A 27420-nucleotide genomic window follows, 5' to 3' on the forward strand; every position below is an offset into this window, starting at 1 on the left:
TTTATTTTTACGACTTTCTTAAGATGCAGTTCATTTCTGAAACATTTTCTCTTTTTTTTTTCTTTTCTTTTTTTTTTTTTTTAAACTTTGGCTGGATTTGTCATCCCACATCACGTTCTGCTTCTGGTTGCCATGTCATTCTTTATCATCTTTAGCGTTTTTCAGTCTTTTTTTACAGTAAACCCTACAAGATCGTTTCTCTCCGACGTTTCTGCACAAAAACGTTGTGGTGCCAGATGATTCCGCCAGATGCCGAGCAAGCATTTCACTAGCTTTCTTTCTGCCCCATAAGGATTTGACCTTTAACCGCTGTTCATCATGCAGACAGATTTTTGGATATTTCACTATGTCCTGCACAGTTTCTTGAACTTTTAAACATCCTGTCTTGAAAATCTAGTTTGGCAGGTGATTACTCTCCGATACGCACAGGGTTGTTATTTTGTTCAGTTCTAGTAATAACACACATGACTCAACAAAATAAAATAACGGCGTATTAACTGGTGTTAGATGGTAGAAGTTTGGGGAAGGAATGGTTGTTGTACCTTAGGGAGAAGGTTGGGCATCAAACTTTTATTTTTGCCAATTTCATAAGATGTCAATAATGTAAAAAAAAAAAAAAAGGTATTCATCATAAAATCTCTTTTCGTTTCTTTTCAGTGCTAAATTGTTTATTTTTTATATACAGACTCATGCTCATGCATCCATTCTGGATGAATATAGAAGCATCAGGAACCAGGTTTAATATCCATTGCCAAGTGCCATTGTTTATGAACCCATTTCATTGTTATGTGGAACATTTCAGATCTTTTGGAGTCTTTTTTACTTTCTAATGTTAAGGTTTTTTGATTCTTTGTATTTTCTACGGTGGCCGAGAAGTGCAAAACACATTAACAAATCCGAAAACATGACGACAAGTCAGACAACCCGGAAACGGTTGGTATAGTTTGTGATTGGAACACGTACCGATCGTTGGACAAGACACCTGTCACTCGAGGTATACATAAAGTTCAACAGTCTGCCGCAGGGAAAAGTCGGAATGGATGGATGGAATGGATTACTGTGGATTAATTCTGTTATTTTCTTATATTTAAATGGAGAACTTTACACATTACACATAAGATTCCATACCTGTATATTTTGAGTGACAGGTGTCTCGTCCGATGATCGATACGTTTCCATTCACAAACGATACTTACCGTTATCGGATTTGTTGATGTGTTTTTCATTCATTCATTCATTCATTCATTCATTCATTCATTTTCTACCGCTTATCCGAACTACCTCGGGTCACGGGGAGCCTGTGCCTATCTCAGGCGTCATCGGGCATCGAGGCAGAATACACCCGGGATGGAGTGCCAACCCATCACAGGGCACACACACACTCATTCACTCACACACTCACACACTACGGTCAATTTTCCAGAGATGCCAATCAACCTACCATGCATGTCTTTGGACCGGGGGAGGAAACCGGAGTAGCCGGAGGAAACCCCCGAGGCACGGGGAGAACATGCAAACTCCACACACACAAGGCGGAGGCGGGAATCGAACCCCCGACCCTGGAGGTGTGAGGCGAACGTGCTAACCACTAAGCCACCGTGCCCCCCTGATGTGTTTTTTGATTTGTTAATTTGTTTTCGCATGTGTTGATGTGTTTTGCACTTCTCGGCCACCGTAATTTTCCCTCACTGGACAAGACGAAGAAGCGTCAATCTAGAAGAACCGTAATCTTTTTTCTCCATTGCTGTTCAGGAGGTCTCAGTGTATCCCAATAAAATGCACCAGTTTGGGGTCAGAAACCTCACCCCGATGCCACAGGAACGTCTTCATAGTCATTTCTGTTTGCCATCCCATAATAATTCAGGTTGAATACATGTAGCTGTTGTTTGAGTATTCTTTGTCCTTGCTTTTATCTGTAAGTCATTTGGATGTTTAAGGCCATGGATTAGCATGGAGACTCGTGCATTATGCAGATAAATCAGATAGTAATTGTGTTATTGTCAATATCCCCAATGCTCTCGGCGGTTCTGGCTCGGCCCAGCGCCCGAGAGCTCCTCAACCGGATTTAATCAGTCCACGTGTTTGACTTAATTTCCTCCTGGAGCGCTTTGTAGGAGGAATTTGAATGCGGAAATCATTGCGAACGCAGTCACGAAGCATTTTTACTCTAATGGTGCGGGCATGAAATGAGTTAGAGCGAGAAACGCATTTGCATTCGGTAATGAGTGCTTTGTGAAAGATGAAAGCTTGAAAGATGCCTCGCTTGTTGAAGTACAATTTTATTTTGATTGGCAAAGTGTTCCACTGATTCCATGAATGCAGAGCAGCCAGAAGTAGCAGTGTGTGACCTTGTAAAAGGAGTTGTTCTTTACACTGAACCATTTAGAGATTCATTCACTCATTTCCTGTCTCAGGCGTCATCGGGCATCGAGGCAGGATACACCCTGGACGGAGTGCCAACCCATCGCAGGGCACACACACACACACACACTCACACACTACAGACAATTTTCCAGAGATGCCAATCAACCTACCATGCATGTCTTTGGACCGGGGGAGGAAACCGGAGTACCCAGAGGAAACCCCCGAGGCACGGGGAGAACATGCAAACTCCACACACACAAGGCGGAGGCGGGAATCGAACCCCCAACCCTGGAGGTGTGAGGCGAACATGCTAACCACTAAGCCACCGTGCCCCATACATTTAGAGATTCTATTATTATTATTATTATTATTATTATTATTATTATTATTATTATTATTATTATTATTATTATTATTATTATTATTATTATTATTATTATTATTATACCTTTAAGGCTGAGGTTTCGATTCCTGCCTCTTCCATGTGTATGGAGTTTGCATCCGGTTTTCTTCCACAGTCCAATATACCTTGTAGGCTGATTGGCATGTCTAAATTGTCTACTGTGTTTGTGTGTGAAGGGGTGTGTGTGTGTGTGTGTGTGTGTGTGTGTGTGTGTGTGTGTGTGTGTGTGTGTGTGTGTGTGTGTGTGTGTGTGTGATTGTGCCTTGTGATAGACTGGTATCCTGTCCTGTATGTCCCCTACCTTGTCCCTAGTGTTGATAGAGGTGTAGAGGATGGATGAATTATTCTTATAATAATATACAAATTTAGACAAGATAGTATAATTTTATCTAAATTAAAAGCCACAAGATTGCGTCATGATCTAATTTTATATTATACATTCTGTCTTATAACAGCAAATCGTGTTTCTCTCATTGTAGTTTTAAATCTTATCTACATGGAGATATAATTCCGTGAAACACACCTCGGGAATACGGATACACCGCTGAACACGAGTCGGCAGGTATAAGGGGCGGAACCACAGCCTGCGTAAGCCAATCAGAAGCAGAGAAAGTGATGTAGGGCAAAAAAAATTCTTATTATATAAAATAACTACAGCATTTTTTTTTCAGCAATCGAATCTCACGATCAAACCCGATTCATAAAGCATGTGTCTCTTCATCATATGGCAATAAAGTAGAAATTGGTTTCTAGCGAATTTCGGGAACTTGAAGGCAGACCACAGAAAGGAAAACAGCAAAAAAGAAAAAAGAAAGAAAGAAAAAAAAGGAGTGCTTTAAAAACCTCATCTAAAACCTCATAGCTACAACTCACAAATCCTCGTCTTAACTGCTTTTAGAGGGCCGCGGCTGTGGCATTGCGGCCGTGTGTTTGAGGGTGGAGCCTATAGCTGGGATTCCCTCTCTCCATCTCTCCATTACTTTTCCTCTCACTATCTCTCCATCTCTCCCACACATGACATACATGATATGAAGCATTCATGATTTTGGTGTTGAACATTTTACATTTTCAGGCTGGGATCCTTCTACATGCACGTGTAATAAACAACGTGTGTGTGTGTGTGTGTGTGTGTGTGTGTGTGTGTGTGTGTGTGTGTGTGTGTGTGTGTGTGTGTGTGGTTTCAATAACATCTGACTGGTTAGAAGGCGTACATTCGTTTTCCATCAGTGTCTCTGACAGTCGTTCAAATCATGTCTTTATGTTAATGCACTCGTTGTAACCGGGCAGCGTTTCCATAGCAACGGGTCATTCACAGGACCTTGTCTTTCTAATAGTGCATGATATATTTTGCTTTAATGTGTATTCCGACATGTACAGTAGAAGGTGTGTATTCATGTATAACGTGTATTCATATGTAGCATGTTTAGTGCAGTGTGTGTATGTGTGTGTGTGTGTGTGTGTGTGTGTGTGTGTGTGTGTGTGTGTGTGTGTTCTGGTGGCTTGTGCAGCTCTCTGCAGCAGGCGGTTTAAAAGCTGTGGCTTTCACCATGACATTGGACACTGTTTCCAATGAATGTGGCCACACTCGTGTACGCTCGGGGGCAGTTACGGCCGAGACTGTGTGGGGTTTTAATGGTTCACTTGCTCAAAGTGGCCTTTTGGCCCGTGGTTGACTGAGGCTCGCTATAACTGGGTTCACTGCAGCTGCTGGTCGCCGTTACTTACCACACTCACACACACACATGCATATAAACACACACGCAGACCCACACACAGCCTCTCCCACCCACATGCATACCAAAGAGCTCTTTAGATGTGGACAGGGTTCTCATATTGACTCCTCAACATGGATTTTATTTCTCAATAAACTGGATCTCGCTGTCGGAAAGAAGCTTCTCCAGAACCCTTGATCGAGACCTCGCCATGCCAGCTTTAGCAGATCCGTCATAAACGGAAACGCCGGTTTCACGTCTGGCCGATAAACAGCCCCGGCCGGCTCCGCGAGGCCGAAAGTCTCCCTCTCGCGTATCAAAGACGTTTGACTGGCTGCGGTCTGCGTCGCACGCACGCATCACGATCAATAACGACAATTGCCATTTCGAAAGCCACAATCATGCTATAGAGAAGACCACCGAATTCCTTTTCCAGATCGTTATGTCACTGAGAAAAAGTCCTCGTCGGGTTGGAGCGTTTGATATCGCTAATATATGGGCCAGAAAACCACAAGAGAAAACACTGGCGCGGCAACAGAGGAAAAAAATATGAGGGATTAAAACTTCCACAAACATTAACATTGACATGCGTCCCTTAAAATATGTCTAGTCGTAATTCTCTAAACGAATCATGTAAGGAGTTTTTCGGCCTTATTTGTTGTTACAGAAGACGAAGACGCTCGTGTACGAGGAGACGCCCGTGCGCTCGAGGGATTCCGTGTCCTCCACATGTTTAGACAAAGGACAGACAGTCAAGGCTGTAAATTCTGCTCACGTCAGGCCGCGTGGCTTCGGAGGTGTTTCTTATTTCCGTGTGGTTTCTCTTTGAGGAGACCGAACGTTACCGTGACGATAGGAAACGTGACTATTGTAATGTAAATGCTGGAAACAAAAGACTGCAGAAATACAGTCTATCTCGGTTCTTGTCGTCCATCCGCCTCATTGTGTGTATTTGGAGACACTTCTCTACTCAGCATAGAGTGCTTACTCCAGTTACTATAAACTTCTTGAACCAGTCTGTCTTGAGCAAAGCTTTTCCCAATCACTGGATGTGTTTTTTCGTCATTCTGTGTCAGGTCCTTGGAGATCAGCCGATCAGATTTCTTTCTCGGTGGCCGATTTGATCGAGTCGTCCTTGATCTAGATTTACAGTCCTTGATCAGTTCTCTTTTATGGGTTTTTTTTTATACATAAGCTCAAATTTTATACCAAACTGTGTGGTTTTTTTCCGTCTCTAAAGTGCAGTAGCAGAACTCCTGACAGGCCCTGTGCCAGCCGTCGTGTCCTTCTAGATCGCTCGGGTTTTAACGATTCAAAATCTCCGCCTGACGTACACACACAAAGCACTCCACATTACCCATGAGCACTTTCATCTCTGAGCTGTGTGGGTTTCACTGTTTTTCTAGTGCTCATTAAAATTATAGTCGCCTCATTACAACAGATATGGTTTCTTATGCTCTATGACTTTGTCCTTTCTCTCTCTCTCTCTCTCTCTCTCTTTCTCTCTCTCTTAGCGCTACCCTGTGAAGCCAGTGAGGGGCACGAGCCCACAGGCACAGAGACGTGCTCTACAGCTTGAGGAGCTTCTATTTTCTAAAGAGCTGGAGAACATGGGCAAGCATCTCGCTGGTTAGTATCACACACACACACACACACACACACACACACACACACACACACACACACACACACACACACACACACACACACACATATATATGTATGTATTTACCCCAGAAGAAGCTAAAACTGTGTGTGTGTGTGTGTGTGTGTGTGTGTGTGTGTGTGTGTGTGTGTGTGTGTGTGTGTGTGTGTGTGTGTGTGTGTGTGTGTGTGTGTGTGTGTGTTTTTGTGTGCGCACCAGGTTTGGTCTCGTGTCTTTACCAGAAATCATTTGTTTATTAAAAGCACAAACACACTGAGACAGAGATCTCTGAAATCCGACATGTGTTAAGCATTTGTTTGTTTATGGCAGTTTTTTTGTTAGCTCTTGTACAGGACATAAATTTTAAATCTGGAACTCACTGAGAACATTTAAGGATTTAAGGAGTGAACAGCTTTAATTACAGATGTGTGTGTGTGGGGGGGGGAACATTACTTTAATATTTACTACATTTTTATTAAATAGAAAACCTTGTTTCATGTTGAGGAGGTACAATGACTGTATCTCTGCAACTCTTCAGGAGGGGCGGGACTTCCTGCCACAGATTGACAGGGTGGGAATTATTATGGGCTAATTTTATTCTTTTCTTTTTTTTGTTAACTATTAAATTGAACCTTAAAACACATCGATAGATTGTAGAGCAATTTTTTCCTTTCTTTCCCTTTTTGTGTGTAACCAGATATTAAACCGCTAGAACTTGATAGATACTCGATACCTTCGAAAGACAGAAACACTTCCGTTCAGGAAACAACAGGCTGTTGTTCAGAGAAATATTTATGATAGAAAATGTGAGGTTGAAAAAGCAGGACGCAAATGTGTAAACAAGCAGAACGATCCATAGAAGGGGTGGAAATACATCAGTCATCATCTAACAAGGAGTATCTATATTCCTAACAGAGAAAACCCTGCGAAGGTCAAAACCAGAAGGCGGGAAAACAAAGCTTATTAATGTACATTAACACGGAAAGACTTTGCATAGAGACGGTGAAACAACACTCTAAGTCCACACTGATTAGAGACTAATCGAATACAAAACATAAAGCAGGTGAACGCAGTAGGGCAGCAGATCAATGTACATAAGGGACAGAGACAAGAATGAGCGTATGGATAATATCATTCATTCATTCATTCATTCATTTTCTACCGCTTTATCCGAACTTCTCGGGTCACATCTCAGGCGTCATCGGGCATCGAGGCAGGATACACCCTGGACGGAGTGCCAACCCATCGCAGGGCACACACACACACACACTACAGACAATTTTCCAGAGATGCCAATCAACCTACCATGCATGTCTTTGGACTGGGGGAGGAAACCGGAGTACCCGGAGGAAACCCCCGAGGCACGGGGAGAACATGCAAACTCCACACACACAAGGCAGAGGTGTGAGACGAACGTGCTAACCACTAAGCCACCGTGCCCCCCCCCCCTTTCCCCATAGCTAAATTAAATTTTAAAAAGATATGCGTGAGGTGACGCGGACCTCGTGACAAGGTCAGTATTTTTCCATTCTGCCACACACACAGATCGTGTATGGTGCACTGTATACTGTATATACAGACCTCTTACAGGATTGTAAACAAAATCAGATGCATGTATCCTGGTTCCAAGGAGACCCGAGTAGCCTAGTAACCATATCCTGCTCCGTTCGAATCTAACTGAAGAATCTGTTGAGGAATCGGATCGACGTGCAAAAATAAGCTTCCTGCTTAAACTGCAATAGCCATCTGAATAATGGGCAAATATTTAGGCTGCATTCTAATGAGAGAAATGCAATACGCATACAGTGGTGCAAGAGCTGAGCTGTAGGTCCAGGGATGTGGGATTACTCGTTTTAATGGCACTCGTGTGTGAGAATGATGAACAAAAAGTTCTCATCTGCCGTCATCGCGTCTCACAGGAGAGGCTGCTCGCAACAATCACCTAACGTCACATGACTGCTGCAGTGTGGTGCGACTGTAGCCCGTGCTGATTGGAACAGACACGCATCACTACATAACTGTTATCCGACTGATCTAAATATATTCTATAGATTTATTTTAGTGTCTTTGTCACGCTAGGCTACTTAAAGGGCCGGAACAAATGACCTGTCAATTGAATAGCCTGGCTCATCGAAGATGTGTATGTGACAAAGTGTGGTCTGTGGGATCTTAGACATTTACACTTACATTTATGGTATTTAGCCCTTATCCAGAGTGACTTACAACTGAGGGTTAAGGGCCTTGCTCAGGGGCCCAGCAGTGGTAGCTTGGTGGATCTGGGGTTCGAACCCATGACCTTCCGATCAGTAGCCCAACACTTTAACCACTGAGCTACCACATCCCAAACGTGACATACAGCTAAGTACGATGACCCATACTCAGAATCACAGCAGTGAAACCACACACACACACACACAGAATCACAGCAGTGAACCCCCCAACCTCGAACCCACAACCTTAGGGTTAGTAGTCAAACTCTCTAACCATTAGGCCACGACTTCCCCTCCATTCCAACCATTTACAGCATATTAGCGAGAAATAAAAGGATACAAGTCTCTTAATGTTTCTCACTCACAATATTGTTTTGTTGTTTGTAGACCCCTTCAGAGTGGACCAGATGCTATCAACTTAACAAACATAGCTAGCTAAGCATGACCAAGCGAACGTGTCCTGGTATGTATCTGGAGTTAGCTAGCTAGTTTCCCGTGGATTTAACGTGCGCTAATAAAAATTCGGTATGGTGAATAAATAGGAAGCCCCGAGTCTGTTAAATTTATAGTGTGCAAGTCAACTAAGCTAATGTGATAGAGACAACATGGAGATGAGCTAAGAGCCACAAAACCAGAGCTACTTATGTGTATATACAGTATATGTATTTTTGTGGCTTCCTAATTTTGATTTAAAGCACTGATGCTTGATTATAAAGTCAAAAACAGATCATCATCTACTTATTTTGAAGCACTTATCACACACTACACTTCATAATGCTCCCTCTGATCCTTTAACACTGTCGGACTGAAGGCACCATCGAGATCTTTCAGGGAACAATAAAAGCTTGCATCAAGACTCTTCTCTGTTTTGTCAACGAAATGGTGAAAGGAACTTAACCTCGATGTCCGAGCAGACGAATCGGTGGCTGTCTGCATTCGACGTCTAAAGACCTGCCGCTTTGTGAAGTAATTAAATGAACACTATGAAAAATAGTGAAAAAAATAGTGAAAAAATATATAATTATAATAAAATCTGAAATTAAGTAAACCAAGTAAAATATAACTAAAGTAATGATAAAAAATTATGAAATTTTTTTTATCTTTTATTATTTTTTATTTTTGATGAAAAATAAATGTAAAATATTTTAATATTATAAAAAAATTTATTTAAAAAAAATTGTTCACAAAAAGAAAAATAAACACTGAAAAAAATTCTTAATCTTTTTTTTTTTTTTTTTTATCAAACTGATGAACAGGAACTCATCGGTTCTAAAAAATTACCTTTTTAGTATCACTATCAGTCAACGTAGAGCAGAATTATTTTTGTAAAATCTGTACGTTTAACAAAATGTCAATAACAAATGGTTTAGGTTCCATTTAATAAACAGAAATACATACATTTACAAACTTATTTATTTGTAGTAACACTATTATACATATTATTTTAATATGAAAACGTTGCCTAAGGCCAGAATATATTTTCAAGTACTTTCAGTTGTCTATGTAACACTGTAACACTGAATAAACACCGTGATCTGAGTAAACACCGTGATTTGTTGGATTGATAAAACAGATCGACAGAATTCCCTCCACTATTATTATCCATCCATCCATCCATTTTCTACCGCTTATCTGGGGCCAGGTCTTGGGGGCAGCAGACTAAGCAGGGATGTCCAGACTTCCCTCTCCCCAGACACTTCCTCCAGCTCTTCCGGGGGAATACCGAGACGTTCCCAGGCCAGCCGAGAGACATAGTCCCTCCAGCGTGTCCTAGGTCTTCCCCGGGGCCTCCTCTCGGTTGGACATGCCCGTCACACCTCCCCAGGGAGGCGTCCAGGAGGCATCCGGAACAGATGCCCGAGCCGCCTCAGCGGCTCTACTCTGAGCTCCTCCTGAGTGACCGAGCTCCTCACCCTATCTCTAAGGGAGCGCCCAGCCACCCTATGGAGGAAACTCATTTCGGCCGCCTGTATCCGGGATCTTGTCCTTTCGGTCATGACCCAAAGCGCAAGACCATAGGTGAGGGTAGGAACGTACTGTAGATCGACTGGTAAATAGAGAGCTTTTAAAAGTGTAAAATACTATTATTATTATTATTATTATTATTATTATTATTATTATTATTATTATTATTATTCCAGTGCGAGGGCGTTTTTTTCCCTCACATCAATAATTCTTCTTATTCTGAGTAACTCCAAACATGTCTGTTTTTCTGTAACAGCGTTCCACATGACATATTTTTCATCTCATGTTTCTCTTCGGGGATGAGTTTCCTACTTATTCAAATAGACAATCAATTTTTCCTCCTTTTTTTTCTGATTAAAGACTACTCCTAAAAGATTCGATTAGATCTCCTCCCTAGCTTACATTTCTTCCCCGTTCCTTTCAAGTCGTCCTCCCTCGTTTAATCAGCCCTAATCGAGACGGAGATCAGATCTGATTTAGCCGTACGCCACTCACTACACAGACATAAACAATTACTCCAGCCAGCCATGATGAAGAGAAGCTTTTCCAGAGAAAAATCATTTCAGTAAGAGGATACGCATACGGAGAAGGAGAACGAGCAACGCGATAGACGTTAGGGAGATGATTCTAAGATAAAAAATCTGATTTTATTAACATCTGGATATACTCAGGGACTGGAATGCTGTCATTTTATACAGTAATATTAAGGGATATGAAGAGCACTGTCATTAATAATTAATAATTAGGGTGCCAAAACTTTAATATTGCAGAACTCAGAAGTAGCTCCAGCTGTTTTACTATGTAATAAAGTGTAGAGTTTTGATAGATTAAAGAAATCTAACCTCCTGGAAGTGAGTCTGTCTTAATTAGACTTGGATTTTGTGCAAAAGCCAAAAAAATGTCAATATTTATTAACACTCTTTATTCTGATCATTCTGGAGCTGAAGATTTTATTTTATCGTTTCAGATGATGAACTGAGGGGGAATCTGTGCAAGGTCGGTTGCCAGACATGTGGAAAATGGTCAGATCTTATATAACTAGATTCTGCCCAGGTTTATTTTTATGCACTTGATCAAACTTGTGCAAAAAGGTAACTCTTTTTCCCAGAGGGAAAAAAAAAAGAGAAAGAAATTTGCTCTCGTTTTGTCGTGTCCGTGTTCACCGTCGAATTTCTTCTTCATGCTCCACATTGGCGGTTATTGGCTCATACGACAGTAGACACTCTGGGCTTTAATAAGAGTGTTTCATTTTGCCAGAATAATTGAATGACAAGTTCATAGCACCAGAGAAAGAACTACTGCCTGTTCTCACTGGAGCATGTGGCCTTCCCGAGTCCATATCCTGTTTACGTCTGTGAGTGTCTAGCTGTGGTTTTTCCACTTTTACAGCATAAACAATATCATGTGACATTTCTAAACACAACCAGCTTTGCACCCTAGCTATATCGCTAAACGGTTCACTGGCTTACAGAGACTTCTGACCGGCTAGGGAGGTAAAGCCGAGTACGGTTTACAGTAAACGATATGATGTTGACTTGTAGTGACACAGTACAGTCTGGTAAACAGTCCACAGCAGCATGTTTTGGACTGGAGATTGTACATGTTCATGTACATTAAATAATGTACAATAAAGGGGTTTGCATGTTCTTCCTATGCTTCAGGTTTTTCTTCCAGACACTTTGGTGTTCTTCCCCAGTCCATGGACATGACTTATAGGCTGACTGGCATCTCTTTATTGTCCATACAGTAGTGTGTGTTTGTGTGTCATGTGTGTGTCCAACAAAATGTGTGTGCCCTCACTTTGTAATGTGACATACAGCTAAGTTTGGTGACCCATACTCAGAATTCGTTCTCTGCATCTAACACATCCAAAGTGCACACACACACAGCAGTGAACACACACACACACCGTGAACACACACCCGGAGCAGTGGGCAGCCATATATGCTGCGGTGCCCGGGGAGCAGTTGGGAGGGGGCTACAGTGCCTTGCTCGAGGGCACTTCAGTCGCGGTATTGCCGGCCCGAGACTCGAACCCACAACCTTAGGGTTAGGAGTCAAACTCTCTAACCTAAACTCTCTAAACTATTAGGCCATGACTCCCCCCTTTGTGCCCTTGGTTCCGTACGGCTCTTTGTAAGATAAGCAGTACAGAAAACAGGATAATTCGGAATTTCTGCATATTTACTATATTTTGAAGGAGTCTTGGGGGGGCACGGTGGCTTAGTGGGTAGCACGTTCGCCTCACACCTCCAGGGTCGGGGTTCGATTCCCGCCTCCGCCTTGTGTGTGTGGAGTTTGCATGTTCTCCCCGTGCCTCGGGGGTTTCCTCCGGGTACTCCGGTTTCCTCCCCCGGTCCAAAGACATGCATGGTAGGTTGATTGGCATCTCTGGAAAAATTGTCCGTAGTGTGTGATTGCGTGAGTGAATGAGAGTGTGTGTGTGTGCCCTGCGATGGGTTGGCACTCCGTCCAGGGTGTATCCTGCCTTGATGCCCGATGACGCCTGAGATAGGCACAGGCTCCCCGTGACCCGAGGTAGTTCGGATAAAGCGGTAGAAAATGAATGAATGAAGGAGTCTTCAGTGTAAGACAGTAAAATTGGAGGTCATTGAGCTTTCAGGCCTCTCGGTATCATGAGAGGCATTTGTCTTATCATTGTTGATTATTTTCTTATAACAGTGAAAAAAAAAAACTCTTATATACCTGTACAGATGTGGCAAAGCCCACATTTATCTCACAACATCTCTTCAACAGAAGTTTAAATACGTGACCTCAGTGCAGACTGTAAGCAATAATACGCTAAGGTCTGACAAACACATGAATCTAATTTCATCACAAACCAGTAAATCTCCACACAACATAAATAAACCTGGAGTAATTTATAAGCTTTAGATTTTTACAGCCATGTTTTCCTCTGCTTGAAGTCTGGACAACACGTGGAACACACATACGCCATCCACACCGGTAATCTCATAATTTTGTTATGAACATGATCATTTTTGGCCCTGATAGAAGAAGCGATGGTTTACTGACCGCGTATCGCACTCTAACGTCCGCGTTATTGCACGGCGCGCTTGTGTGCTGCCCAGCAATTCTCAATCCGAGTCTTAGTTTGGAGAACAGAAGTCTTCCATGAAGGAAAATCCCAGCAAGACAGAACATCGCTAATCACTTAAAAGCATAGCGAGAGCACTCCAGATGTTCTTTCTGAGAAATGGGAGGAGATTGACGGCACAAACAACAACATCTGAACACCTACCAAAGTCAACAAGTATATTTCTGAAGAGTTCTGCGGCTCTGTTAAGTGTGTTTTGAACGCTGTCAGAGGAAGCAGCTTCTCACACAGCCAGTAAATACTCCTACCCAGCGCTATTAAAAACACTCCGGGGCAAACAGCAGGAAATGATGCTCTCACGCTGCTGACTAAATATGCGATGGATTAGACTGCAGCCACACGCATGTATCACCACACGCATAAGTGGATGTGGGCGACTGTAACAGTGTTCACTTTTAAACAGCTTGTACATTCGTTCATCCCCGTGTTCATTCATTTTTATGACCGCAGCTCTGTTGAGTTCGGGAATCTTCAGGCAGAAGGTGTCGATTCGGTTAATTTAACTCTTTTTAAAGGTACACTGGAGCTGAAATTCACATATGGGGAACAAATGAACGATTTTATCTCCGCTAGTCAGATCTAAAAGGAGTCGATGAACAAGCACCTGGGGCTTCCCATATTTTTCCCCATTGTCATTAATGTCCTGAGTGTCTACTTTTTCCTTGTCTCTGGGGTCTGACCATTTTGGGACACTGGCAGTGGTTCTGACATGCTCTTACATTTGGTCTTTTTTCGGTTATTTCAAAACTTATTAATGGCTAATATCACATAACATTGTATTTAGCACAAACTGGACTACAATATTATGTAAGTAAAATGTATGTACATGTTTGTATTTTTAAGTAAATGATGATTATGTGTGGGTAGTAAAAAAATAAAAAGAAAAGATGTCTTAGTTTGAAATTAAAATCGAAAGCAAATATTGTCTTTTTGTGTAATTTTTATGATTACACGAGTGAATGAATCTGTTAAAACTTTGTGCTTCTTACAGCATTGTTAGGGGGCGTTGATCTTGTTTGCATAGCCCGCTCAGGTTATTTTCATATGAATGGCGTGCACGCGGTAGGTGGGATCACATTAAGCGCTAAAGAGGTCAAGCCAGAAAAACTGTACCTCTCTTTACTTACATACAGATTACACAAAAAGACAATATTTGCTTTCGATTTTAATTACCTCATTTAAAAGTAGACATTTCAGGCTTTCATTAGACATATGTATCGTGTTCGTGTGATAAGAATTGGCGGAGTTATCAGTTCATATTTGTAACGTGTTTCAGGAAGATGGTCAAGGAGACAGAGATGTCTGAATGCACACCCTGGTTATTTTCTTTATTTGCCAAAAGCACAGCTTTTTGTTGTTATTTTGAATCAACAAAAGTAGACACTTCACAGTTTTGAATGATGTATTACATGTGTGTGTATGATTATGTATGACGGAGTATTTTAAGTGGATTTCACATTGAAGAGGAAAAAAGCGCCAAAAACGCGCCGGCGAGCACGTCGACCCCAGAGGGTTAACCAAAAACAAGGAAAAAGAAAGCTATATAGAAGTGTTTTGTTTAATGAACAAGACGGACACAGGGACAATGTCCCCGCACAAGAGGACAATGCACATGATCTGAAAGTTATATGACACTATGGATTAATAAAATGTAGAAAAACTGTTGATATGGAGAATGTATTTATGGATGGAGTCTGAAGTATCAGTGCTTTTGTAATGTTTGTAAAGCAGGACTTTGCACTTTGATAACATCATGTGACATTTCTCATCAAGAAACATACTGTAGCTATAACCAGATAAAAAAAAAAAGGTTGAACAAACAACAAATTGTAATTGTCGAAAAGTGTTGTGAAAGTGAAGTACGGCGACAAATACTCAGAATTTGTTCTCTGCATTTAACCCATTCAAAGTGCACACACACACAACGTGAACACGCCATTTATGCTGCAGCACCCGGGGAGCAGTTGGGGGGCTTGGTGCCTTGCTCAAGGGCGCCTCAGTCGTGGCCGGCCCAAGACTCGAACCCACAACCTTAGGGTTAAGAGTCAGACTCTCTAACCATTAGGCCACGACTTCCCTTATAACAGGAAACCACACCTTCCTGTTGGCGGTTCTTTTCCAAGTACTGCACACCATCTTGTATTTAATTCATGACTTCATTTATTTCTCTACACGTAAAGTCGTAAAGTAAGATATTTATTCATTTTTATATCCATCTGTCTTGTACATCATCTCATTAGTATTACTATTTTTTTTTTTACGTAACTCAAGCTGCCAGTCTTTAAAACTTATTTCAGGGGTTTTTCCTGTCTGTTCTCACCTTTTTCTCGACTCATCAGACGATCATTAAACCTTCATAAGCGGACTGTGAGGTATAAACTGCAAAAAAAGTAGCTTGTTTGAAACGTTCCCAGCAAGACAACCTTCATGTTTTGGCAGATTAACCTTCGTGTTCAGTTCAGTACTTAACAATGTTCCACAAATCCTGGCACAGATCTCTTTTAAATGATGTTTTATATCTTAGTTATTACCAATAACAACACAGTGCTTCAGCTTCCTGACATGATTAGTATTGGGGATTTTTTATTTTACTTCTCAGGTCAGAATGACCCGAACACAACCCACAAAATCAATCAAGCAACTTTGCGGGAAAAGAAATGGAAATTTTTTTTATTGTTGTGCTGCTTTAGGACAAAGAAAACTGAATATTTATCCCACTTGGAGCCTGTGTTTGGCAAATATCCCATACTTTAAAGTCTATAAACTCCATATTTAGATTTTTTTTAAATATACATCAACACAAATTCCATGTTTTTTTATTAAGCCTTCGTATTAACACTGTGAGGACCCGAAAGCCGTCGAGACGGTGGGGAAGATGTTGGATTTAGTCCTAAAGGGCAAAAAAGATGAGATGATATGAGAGAACTGATATTAATTTGATTCATGCCGGCAATAAAAAATAACAATGGTGTGCTGTTATAGTGAAATAATCACAGACAGCCTGATATGATGTGTTTCAGTACTAAACATTAAAAAAGCTCCTGTTATCACCTCAAAGTCGATTCTTTTCTCAGAACATCTTGCCTGGGTTTTAGGATTTATTACCTTAAAACCACAGCGATTGTTTGTCGAGTCTCTACCGTTACTATAGAAACGATCCTGTATTTGAACGAGCATTAATATTAATATAAAGCTGTGATTTGTATTAGAAACAAAACTTATGTCAGATCTGCAGTTAGGAAAATCAAGTGGATTCGGATCTGATTTGGATCAAACCAAATCAGATCAGCAGCACTGTTGGATTTATATATATATATATATATATATATATATATATATATATATATATATATATATATATATATATATATATATATAAAATGAAGAAGAACATCTGTTCCAACAAAATGACTCTTTGGCAATAATTAAAGCTTTGTGTATTCTTCATTCTGTCCTAAGGCTCTACAAACATTTGGACTTGATTGTTATTGGATACGAAGCTGTGTTCATTTATTCCATTATACAGCTAATCTGCTTTTATTCCCTCCAGAGGTGGAGAAGGACTTAGCCAAGCTGGCTGAACAAGGGAAGCTCAGCAGGAGTCCCATCAGCCCCCACAGCAGCCTGCTGCTTCCCATGAACCCGCACATTGCCAATGCGCTGCCCATGCCAGGCTTCAGCTCCAAGCCCAGCTCGCCTAGCAAAACTCCCATGCTGCCGCTCATCACCAGCCGGACTCAATCTCCCAGCAACCCCTGCAGCCGAGCTCAGACTCCCAGCAGGCCACAGACGCCCAGCAGGCCCCTGACTCCCAACAGCCTCTTGATGCGCTCTATACCCACAGCTAGCCACGGAAACACAGATCGCATGTACAGGCGCTCAAGGAGCAGACCGGTTACCCCGACTGGGCAAATAGCACGACCCCTGTTGACCCCGCCAGGTCTCAGCAGCACGGACAGCTTCAGTCTGCGCAGCACACTGTCTGAGGTGAGCTACGTCACACATGAGGGCAGGAATGCAGCATCTTTTTAATTCTAAACCAAGAAGACGTCTAAACAAGACAGGAACCGTGACGCTAGGAGATGTTTGGTTAAAAATTGCTTAGTCTGATGAGGTTGTTTATCAGCTGTGGCTGTGGTAAGAGTCTCTCTCTCTCTCTCTCTCTCTCTCTCTCTCTCTCTCTCTCTCTCTCTCTCTCTCTCTCTCTCTCTCTTTCTCTTTCTCTCACACACACACACACTCAAACACACACACATATTCACCAACACATCATCATACATTTGTGTAAACTTAATTTTAGCTACATTTTCAGAAACCTTAGGTACCAGACCTGTCTGCAAAGCTGGCTCAGTCTTCGGTGTTATATTTCGGAGAATATTTTCGACAGGTTTGTTATACTATAATTCATGTGTTTTTAAGTAGGACAAACAAACCGAGACTCAAAAACTAAAATCCTACAATATCTATCCAAGCTAACATATTAGCAGTTACAGGGCTCTCAAGATTTGAAGACAGGAAAGTGTGACATCTCCAATTCCCCAGCAACCAACCCCCTAAAAAAAATAATAAATAATTAATTGATTAATTAAATTAAATTGTAACGGCTCCCATATAAAACAGTTCGGCTCAAGCTCAGCCATTTTAGTGTCATGATTGAGGACAATGTCCCATCCAGAGACAAGCTGTTTCGTTTTGAGGTTTTGTTCAAACCAACCATCGAAAATACCCTCTCTAATGAATATGTTTTTTTAATTGGTTGTTGTTTTAAATCTTACCCAGATAGTGCTATTTTCTGATTGGCTATTGTGTAACCTCTTTTTTTTGATTGGCTGATAAGTGTCAGACTCGACTAAGAACTTGAGAGACGAGCTTGATTCCTGGCCGGTTCCATAGAGACAGCGGTGCGGACTGATACACTTTGGGCGTTGCAGCTTATTAAATATATGATAAATAGTCAAAATGTTTTTCTGCGTGAGAAATACAATGTGTGGAGGGAGAGCGTGAGAAAAGACCGAAATGCGTGAATGTCACTCTCAATGCGTGACACTTGACAGCCTTGCAGTTATAGTATAAGCTAGCACACTAGTGGGCTGACTTTGTGCGCTTGTTGGATAGCAGCAAGTATCACAATAATAAACTTTAAGGAAAGGAACGGTTGTTTGTACCCTATGAGACCCTATCAGATCTATAGACCATTTTTGAATTCGAATGACTCCGAATCAAACAGGCAGTAACGTATTTAGTCGACCAGCAGTTGTAGCTGGATTTCTTTAAGAGATGTACGTCAGTCTCAGACACATCAGTGTTAAATCATTCTCGGCTACGTCAGGGACGAAGCCGCGCAGCACTGGTTAGTGCTTCGGTAAAACTTGACATCTTGACATATCTGAGATAAGATACTGTACTTATATGGACTTGTTTTCTCATCTTCCTGTATTTCATTTGTAGTATTTCTTTATAACCATCATCACAGGAGAGCCGTAAAACCCGAAGCCGTTTATAAGGCACTATATTCGTCACTAGCGGCAGTTTACAGTTTCACCGTAGCTCCTTAACAGATCCTTCACTTCATACTTCAGTGATGTTATGAGAAACATCAGGTCACTCTTTGATTCAAGCCACCTGGCGTTTGTTGCTTAAGTGGAAACAGTTCTTTAGCAGAAAGCCGTGCAGATCGGATGTGCACTAACACACGGGACGGAGGACGATTTGTCTTTTTTTTTGCCTTCCTGTGGGTAATTAAGGCCTGAAATGTAGCAGAGATGCATGACTGCATCCTCTGCCTCGTAGGCCTTGGACCACCGTCACCTTCTAGCACTGAAAGACGAGAAGGCATAAAAGTGCACAGAAGGGAACGCAGGGCAATTTATTTATTAGACCATGGCCCAGAGGACTCGCCTCCGAGGTACACTTTAACTCAAAGAAAAATAAAAACATCTGTAGAAGTAATGGCTCTGACATGCACACGTGCCAGCTCTCTTCCTTTCTGCTTTGGGGTTGCCGTATAGATGAAGATCTCAGAGTAATGTGAAGATTGGTCTTTTCCGTACGCTAATGCAGCAGCACTGGTAGACTCGTTCGACGTGGAAGCAAATGGAGTGCTGACCATTTTTAGGGTTTTATACAATCTGTTGAACAAATGACTTCACATTTTCCTTAAGCACTAATATTACAGTACATACCATACACACAGCTACGGAATTACTTATTACTTATCCATCTTAAAGTGTTTACAAACGCCTACTGTTTTATTTTTATTTTATTATATATACTTTTTATCCATTTCTAGCTACATTTAATGTACAAGCAAGTTCATCAGCTAACAAAAAACAAAAAAACATCCTGTCCTCTTACTGAGAATTTAGTTAAGACTTGACAGTAACCTTAGTTACAGCTTTACTGTATATCTGACTGTCACAAAGCTCTGACACTGGAGACTCCTTCCAAAAATGCAGAAATTTATATCTCCTGATAGAAAACACCATCATTTCCTATATACTGTATATATGTAATATATAATAAATGTGTGGGCACGGTGTCTTAGTGGTTAGCACATTTTTACTTTATCGTGAGAGGAAATTTCTTTCTTCTCTTTTCCTGTGTGATATTGTGTGTGTGTGTGTGTGTGTGTGTGTGTGTGTGTGTGTGTGTGTGTGTGTGTAGGATGAGTTTTACCGACAGCTTCAGGCCGTCAGACAGCCTTGGCTCATCCCCAGTGACACTGAGAGTGAGTGTATGGAGCGTCCAGAGCAGGACAAGTGTGAGTATTAAAACTTACCTTTATATTTACACCAAAGTTCCTTTGAATGATACAATGGTTATGATTACCAGTAGAAAAGGATTAGCTTTGGTACTAGATTTGTAATCGGGCAAAATCCGACCCCTCCTCCCCAGTGGTTAAAGTGTTGGGCTACCAATCGGGAGGGTTGTGAGTTCGATTCCTACATCCACCAAACTGCCACTGCTGGGCCCCTGAGCAAGGCCCTTAACCCTCAATTGCTCTGTTGTATAAAAATGAGATAAAATGTAAGACACTCTGGATGAGGGCATCTGCTAAATGCTGTAAATGTAAAAAAAAAAAAAAAAAAAAAAAAACCCTACCACTCAACCGCTTCTCGTAAACCGCAGTGTCACGTCAACACCGTAATCAGTGTTTTATCACAACTCCCAAGGAGCATCGTAGACTACAATCACGGCAGCTTCACAACATTCAAGCTCACCTGAATACCGATCAGACACATGAACTCCATCACACACACTGCTGTACTGTATATAAACTGAAGTATCGATCAGTGTAGCTTGTTCTCCTCCTGATCTCCAGAGCTTTATCGTTGTTTTTGCGGATTTTTTTTTTTTGTCACATTTCCTGGTTCCCAATTCCACTTCAGTATTTTTCTTAATCTCCTGACCTTCATCTGTTATCATCACCTCTAAGACCTTCTTTTACATTATTGGATTTGTCTTACTGTCCTAAAACTAAGTATTAAAACCCGCACCAATAAAAGTCTCTGCTGCTTGTTATGCAATGATTTATTTATTTATTTATTTTTATTTTAAAGAAGTACAGTTTCAGTAAAAAAAAGTTACTTCCTGTTATTTCAATATTGTATTAGCTTCCTTACCAACCTCTCATTTCTCTCTTTCCTGAAGTTAATCAGACAAAAACCTTGAATGTCCTGAAGATTGTTGTAAAGCGCTGACACTGGAGACTCCTTATTATATAAATTCTATAAACACTTTTCCATTTTGTTCATTAGCTTACGAATACGAATACGAGCTGTTACTATGGACACATTAACATATTAAATAAACAAAGATTTAGTGTTGGGAGTTAAATTAATATTGATAGCCCTCTTTGTTTCTCGCTCATGATATCGTCTTACAAGAAAAAAAGAGAGATCTGATTAATTAGATATACCCCGTATTATTCACGAGCGATATGTTAACGTTAACATTCTTCTACGGTAATGGAGAGGACTGTCTTTGAGAAGCTGATGTATGACTGCCTGTGAGTTCCTTCAATGTGCCAAGGTGTTTCCAAGCCCAGCTCTCTCTGTATCGGTACCTTGTTTGGCTTGGAGGCTGAAACGCGGCAGGCGCTTTGATTGTGTTTGTATTGTCTAGCGGATTATAGCTAAGGTTTCATTTTCAAAGGAAATACTGAAAGCATGCACCAAGTCAGCAAAAGGATGGTTTTCTGCCCAACTGTACCTTGGAGTCATTAATAAATACTGTCGGCCTCATTTTTTTTAGTGCTCTCGTGGTACGACCGGTACGGCGCGTCCTCCAGGAGCCGTTATTCTTTTAATGACATTAATGTTGTTTTGAATCAAAGTCCTGGCTCAGATACCTTAGGGCTCACACATTACGTAAGTGTGTTCATGTGTGTGTGCCTGTGTGTGTGTGGGGACACCTGATTACTTTTCATTCTTTATATGCATTTTATTATAAGGGTTGCGTAATGTAATGGTTAAGCAAATGGAAAGGTTGGTATTTAATAATAGTGACATGACATATAGCTAAGTATGGTGACCCTGCATTGGGTCACACACAGCAGTGAACACACACACCCGGAGCAGTTGGGGGGATTCAGTGCCTTGCTCAAGGGCACCTCAGTCGTGGCCGGCCCGCAACTTGAACCCACAACCTTCAGGTTAGGAGTCAGACTCTCTAACTATTAGGCCACGACTGCCCCCAAACATTTTGGAGATGCCGGGGATTGAACCCGGGACCTCATACATGCGAAGCATGCGCTCTACCACTGAGCTACATCCCCACGTGGGGTTTTTGCATATCCCAGGCTATTATGAGCCTGGGGTCAGTGCACAGGGTCAGCCATTGTGCGGCGCCCCTGTAGCAGGTGAGGTTAAGGGCCTTGCTCAACGTAGATGTCTCAGCAGCTTGTGGCCTTGAACCCTGACCTTCTGATTAGGAACCCAGCGCCTGGACCGCTGGACCATCACGTCCTTATTTTGGCTTAACCTGACTAATGTGGTGTTAAATATCACAGCAGTATATTTTTATTTCAGCTGAACTGGCTGTTTTTAAAAACCATCTCTAGTTAACATCCGGTGAAAAAACTCATCCATACCCAAAATTGCACAATAGTAAGGTTCGAGCTTCAGTCAGGAACCGGTGAAGTGGAAAGAAATACTAAACAAGTCTTACAATCAAATAAAGATGTAACTGTATCTGAGTGCTGATGCAGAGAAATTCTGGATTTTCTTTTGCCGAATTCAAATCTCCCAGGCCGATACAGTAAAGCGAAGGTTCCTGTATAACAAAGTAAATATAGCAGTGCAGTGTGTTTAAGGTTACGAGGTGAATGCAAGTCACGAGCCAGAAAGCCAGAAAGCGACACTGCCAACCTCCAGACATGCCCGTGTGCTGCCTGGCATTGCTGAAAGCCGTGCTCATTGAGTCGATCAGCAGGGGTTCACCGCCCCTCCTTTCCTGTCTACGCTTCCATGCCAGTGGTTGTTTCTGAGCCCGTTCCAAGCCTATGGTACGGACGTGAAGAGAGTGGGCAGTGCATATAACCATTTCCTGTTATTCCAGAGACTTCCAGAATTGGCTAACCACTAACCCTGAGAGATAAAAGACAGCCTTTGGTCTTTCACTGTCCTCTATTGTGGCCCACGTGTTTAACCTAATTCCTAAATGTTTGCTGACGAACAACCTGCTGTGGGCTAAAATGTGTATTATACAACATGAGCAACGCACTAAAATATCAGCCACAAAGAAAATATTGGTTCAATTTCCCTGAGGATAGCCTGGATAAGAGATTTCTTTATTAGCATAGCTTTGTTTTACCGTACACAGAGGTTTTGCTACAAACCTTTAATATTCATATTTCATCCATCCATCCATCTATCCATCCTCTTCATCTACCATTTTCTGGACCGATCCATAAAGCTCAGCGATTTGTCCAACCGAACGTCCCTTTCACATCAGTGATTCAACCATCTGTCCATGCATCCACCCTTCCGTCTATCCATCCATCCATCCATCCATCCATCATCCTTTCCTCCTTGCATCCATCTGTACAATCATATCTTTACACATCATACTATCTATGCATCAATCCACATCATCCATCCATCTATCCATCCATTCACATCATTCATTTGTCATCTATATACTGTATCCATCTATGTATCCATGCATCCATCTATTCTTCCACACATGCTGTATGGATTTCCATGTGTTTATACAGGCTTTTATTCTTACCAAACCTTCTTTTATCTGTTTTTCATATGTGTCCATCTACCTCATCCATCCATCAATTTATCTATCCTCCAGCTATCGACATCATCCTTCCCTCGTTGCATCGGCCTGTAAAACCGTTTCTGTCATACATCCAGCTACCTTTCCAGCTGGCCATCTGTCCATCCATCCTTCCATCCATCCTTCCACCTGGTCATCTATCCATCCACAGATTTTGCCTTTCATTCCACCATCTATCCCTCCATCCATCTGTCTATCCACAGATGCCACAATCCATTTATCCATCCAACCCTATATCCATCCATACAGTATATCCATTCACAGATGCCACCTTTAATCCTGCAATCTATCTATCTATCTATCCATCCATCCATTCATCCATCCATTTATACAACCATGGATGCCTCCATGCCTCCATTCTTCCCACCATCCATTCATCCATCTGTCTATCCATCCACAGATGCCAATATCCATTTATCCATCAACTCCATCCATCCATCCATCCATCCATCCATTTATCAACTCCATCCATCCATCCATATATCCATTCATCTATCCACAAATCCATACATCCATCGATCCATCCACAGATGAAACCATCCATCCATCCATCCATCCATCCATCCATCCATCCATCCATCCATCCATCCATCTATTCATTTATCTGTCCCTCTCTGTCTCTACACTTATTTCACAACTCTGCATATAAAGGTTTACTATTAAATCTTTCATGTCGTTGCTTGTTCGCAGGTAACCCTGGCGGAATGCGAGATGCCAGCAAACGATCGGTGTTTTCAGGTAAGCCTGCTACTGTTCATGCCTGATGAGTTGCTAAGCTACAAAGAAGTGAAAGCAGCATTACACCACCAGTGTATGAAAACTGACAAGCCCATTAGGAGAATTTAATATTCCCCCCACAGTCTGTCAGTGATCTCATCCCAGACAAATCTCTGCCGCTTCGCGTTTCCTTCCAAATTAGTCACGGATGACTCAGATGCCCTCGCCTCCGTTTGTAGAGCTGCCTGTTATTACCACATCTTTATTAGGAGATATAGAGCGCCTGTAAGAGTTGACAACGCACCAGACTGCTGCCGAGGAAAGAGGCTGTTCGATGCCCATTTCCATTGACTCAGGCAGCTCCAGTCGCATAGGAGTGAGGGAATCGTCTGGCTGCTCCGTCTGCGGTCATTCTTATGGGGGGGAGGGAAGAGATGGGTGGTTTTTATAGAGGTTTTGCCGCGCAACCTCATCTAGATACTCACACAAACACACACATCATAAAATATCAGATTGGATGGCAATTCATACAGCAGTTCATTTTTCCACTTTCATGTTTATCTTTGGCATGTTACAATATTAATGGGTGTGTTTGTGGTCAATACCACAGTCATTATTCTTATTAGCGGTTGTGTTTGAATGAAGCCGATCTCCAAATAACTAATGGCTTTTGACTGTTTTTTTTTTTGTTTTACAGGCTTATAACGTGTCAACGGCAAACAGAGACCCAATCGTATTTATGCAATCCAAACGGGCATTTTGAGCATCGTGAATAAGCCAGAGAGACTTATTTTTTATAATTCCTATTTAAAAAAAACAACAAAAAAAATGGATTGTGTACTTTTTTCCACAGAGGTTAATATTTCTTAGAACCTGGCACATCTGTATGCTAAAGTACAAATACTTGAAATGTTGAGTGTTGATGTTGAAGAATGCTGTCTATCTGCTGTGTTTGATTTCTTTTGCCTTGTTTTTTTTTTTTTTTTTTTTTTTAGCATGCTTCCCATTACTCAATTATGGGAAAATTCTCGACACATGGCCTTGCATTGAAGTTATGTAAAAGATTTTATGTGCCAACTGATTAAAAAAAAAAAAAAAAAAAAGGTATTTTTGATAACCCTTTTCAGGAAAGGAAATGGCAGCCATGTTTGGCAGCGTTAGATAGATATGTGAATGTTAAAGCTTGCTAGAGAACCCTTAAGCCGGGTTTACATTTGTTTTCAGCCCGATTTTATCGCCGTAGACAAAACATACACATCATTAAAGAAACTGGTGAACTCCGTGTGGCACATTTAGTGTCAGTGCACCTGAAGGCAGGCGACAAATAAACGTATGTTTGAAATGTTTGAGTAGAACCTTACGGAGTAAACGCCTCATCGAAAGTGACTCTTATGCATCAACGGATAGCTACAAATACAGTAGTACAGTAGCAGCGTCGAAGCGTAAAAAAAAATTGCTTATGCTAATGGAAAAACACATCTTTATTACCTCAAGCTCACTTTGAAGACTGTTTCTGTTTTTCCACTCAAGCCTCGCTCGGCTCAGCTTGACCACGTACGCCGGGTGTTGACGTTTTCCTTAATTGCGGGTCTACTGTATAGCTAGAGAAACTTTCTTTGAGATAGAAGATTCTTCTCGTCCAGCATCTCGTGACAGAATCGTACAGTGTAAAAGAGGCTATATCTTGTATCACTGCCTTGGATGACCAACTCAGCAAGCACTCTTACTTCCTACAACGAATGACAAATGTAACATGTAGAACAAGAATTGTTATTTTGTACCAATGATGCACTAGGTATATAGCCTGCTACACCTTGTATGATGCAAATTAAACTGATTTATATGGTTCCGTGTCTTGTCCTGTGTGTTTTTTTTTATTTTAGTTTGTTATGGGATTTACTATATACTGTATATTTGAATTAAAATTTTATTTGTCACACACACTGTCATTAACATTTACAGCAATTGGCAGATGCCTTCATCCAGAAAGGACGTACAAATGTGCTTTGAAGACACGATCAATGAATACGATAGGACGTAGATGGTTTATAGGGAAGATATGGTGGAAAACTGAAGTAGGAGAGTACAGTAAATAGATAAGATATAGAAATGATAGTATCTAAAAGGTAGTATTATTTTGTCTAAATTTATGTACAAACCCGGATAGACGGATTCAGGTGTTTCGGGGACACCCACTGCTAACCGATGAGTAAAATCGAGCATACTGTGGATATATAACACGTAGAGATATCTACATAGGGCAGGCACTTATTTCCAGGGATTTCAGTACAACGTAACAGATATTGCGTCATCGAGTAGGTGTGGCCTATTTGATAATCTAACCCTAACCCTAACCGTAGTTTTTGGTTGTTTATTTGTTTTCTAAAATAAATCTACCTGTATGACTGTTTTGTCCTTCGTAGTATGCTGGGTTTTTTTTTGAAAGAAGGCGTTTTTCCAAAACCTTCGGAAACACGCCCACTTTACGTCATGGTAACGAAACCCCTGGAATTTAGTGTCTGCCATCTAACATAGAGAGATGCTTTGAATGCATAATGAAAATTCACAATAGTTCATGAAGTGAAAAATAAACAAACAAACAAACAAATAAATAAATAAAACGAAACACACGCCACCAACAAGATTGTAGATTCACTGTTTCACTGCCCCTCCCCCTCTCTATCTCGTCGTTAGTGCCACCCCAAGATTTGCTGTGGCCTCCTCTGGCCACCCCTATTAAAAGTTTCTGGGTCGCCACTGGAGACGCTGGCATTAGAATGAGTCGTAATGAAGAACCCAGTTACTCTGAAGTGCTATGATTGAAACTGGAAGAATCTAAAAGCAACAACAGCTCAGCCCCAAAGAGGTAAAGGTGTGTAATGTGTACAGATCACTTGTCTTCTTCTGCATCACTTACTACAGAGTGACTCTGGAAGGGTCACAAAAATCTTCAGGGTTTGGGTTTCAAATTAATTCCAAATATACTGCTTTCCTTTTTT

The 27420-nt window shown here is 41.4% G+C and overlaps 1 protein-coding gene and 1 non-coding gene across 3 annotated transcripts in view; one reads left to right on the top strand and one right to left on the bottom strand.

Moving 5' to 3' along the window:
• c25h8orf34 (chromosome 25 C8orf34 homolog) overlaps positions 1–26249 on the top strand; it is a 76742-nt gene extending 50493 nt beyond the window's left edge. For both annotated transcript variants that reach the window (XM_027170446.2, XM_027170453.2), the window contains exons 11-15: positions 5994–6108; positions 16968–17404; positions 20081–20177; positions 24395–24442; positions 25119–26249. In XM_027170446.2, the coding sequence (XP_027026247.1) occupies positions 5994–6108; positions 16968–17404; positions 20081–20177; positions 24395–24442; positions 25119–25126 (705 nt within the window). In that variant the 3' untranslated portion in view covers positions 25127–26249. The remainder of the gene's footprint in view (positions 1–5993; positions 6109–16967; positions 17405–20080; positions 20178–24394; positions 24443–25118) is intronic.
• Positions 22122–22193, bottom strand: trnaa-cgc. The gene has a single exon. It is a non-coding gene; the product is annotated as a tRNA-Ala (tRNA).
• Positions 26250–27420: the final 1171 nt, after the last annotated feature.

The sequence above is a fragment of the Tachysurus fulvidraco genome, chromosome 25, assembly GCF_022655615.1.
Source record: "Tachysurus fulvidraco isolate hzauxx_2018 chromosome 25, HZAU_PFXX_2.0, whole genome shotgun sequence".
In the NCBI taxonomy this organism is placed as follows: domain Eukaryota; kingdom Metazoa; phylum Chordata; class Actinopteri; order Siluriformes; family Bagridae; genus Tachysurus; species Tachysurus fulvidraco.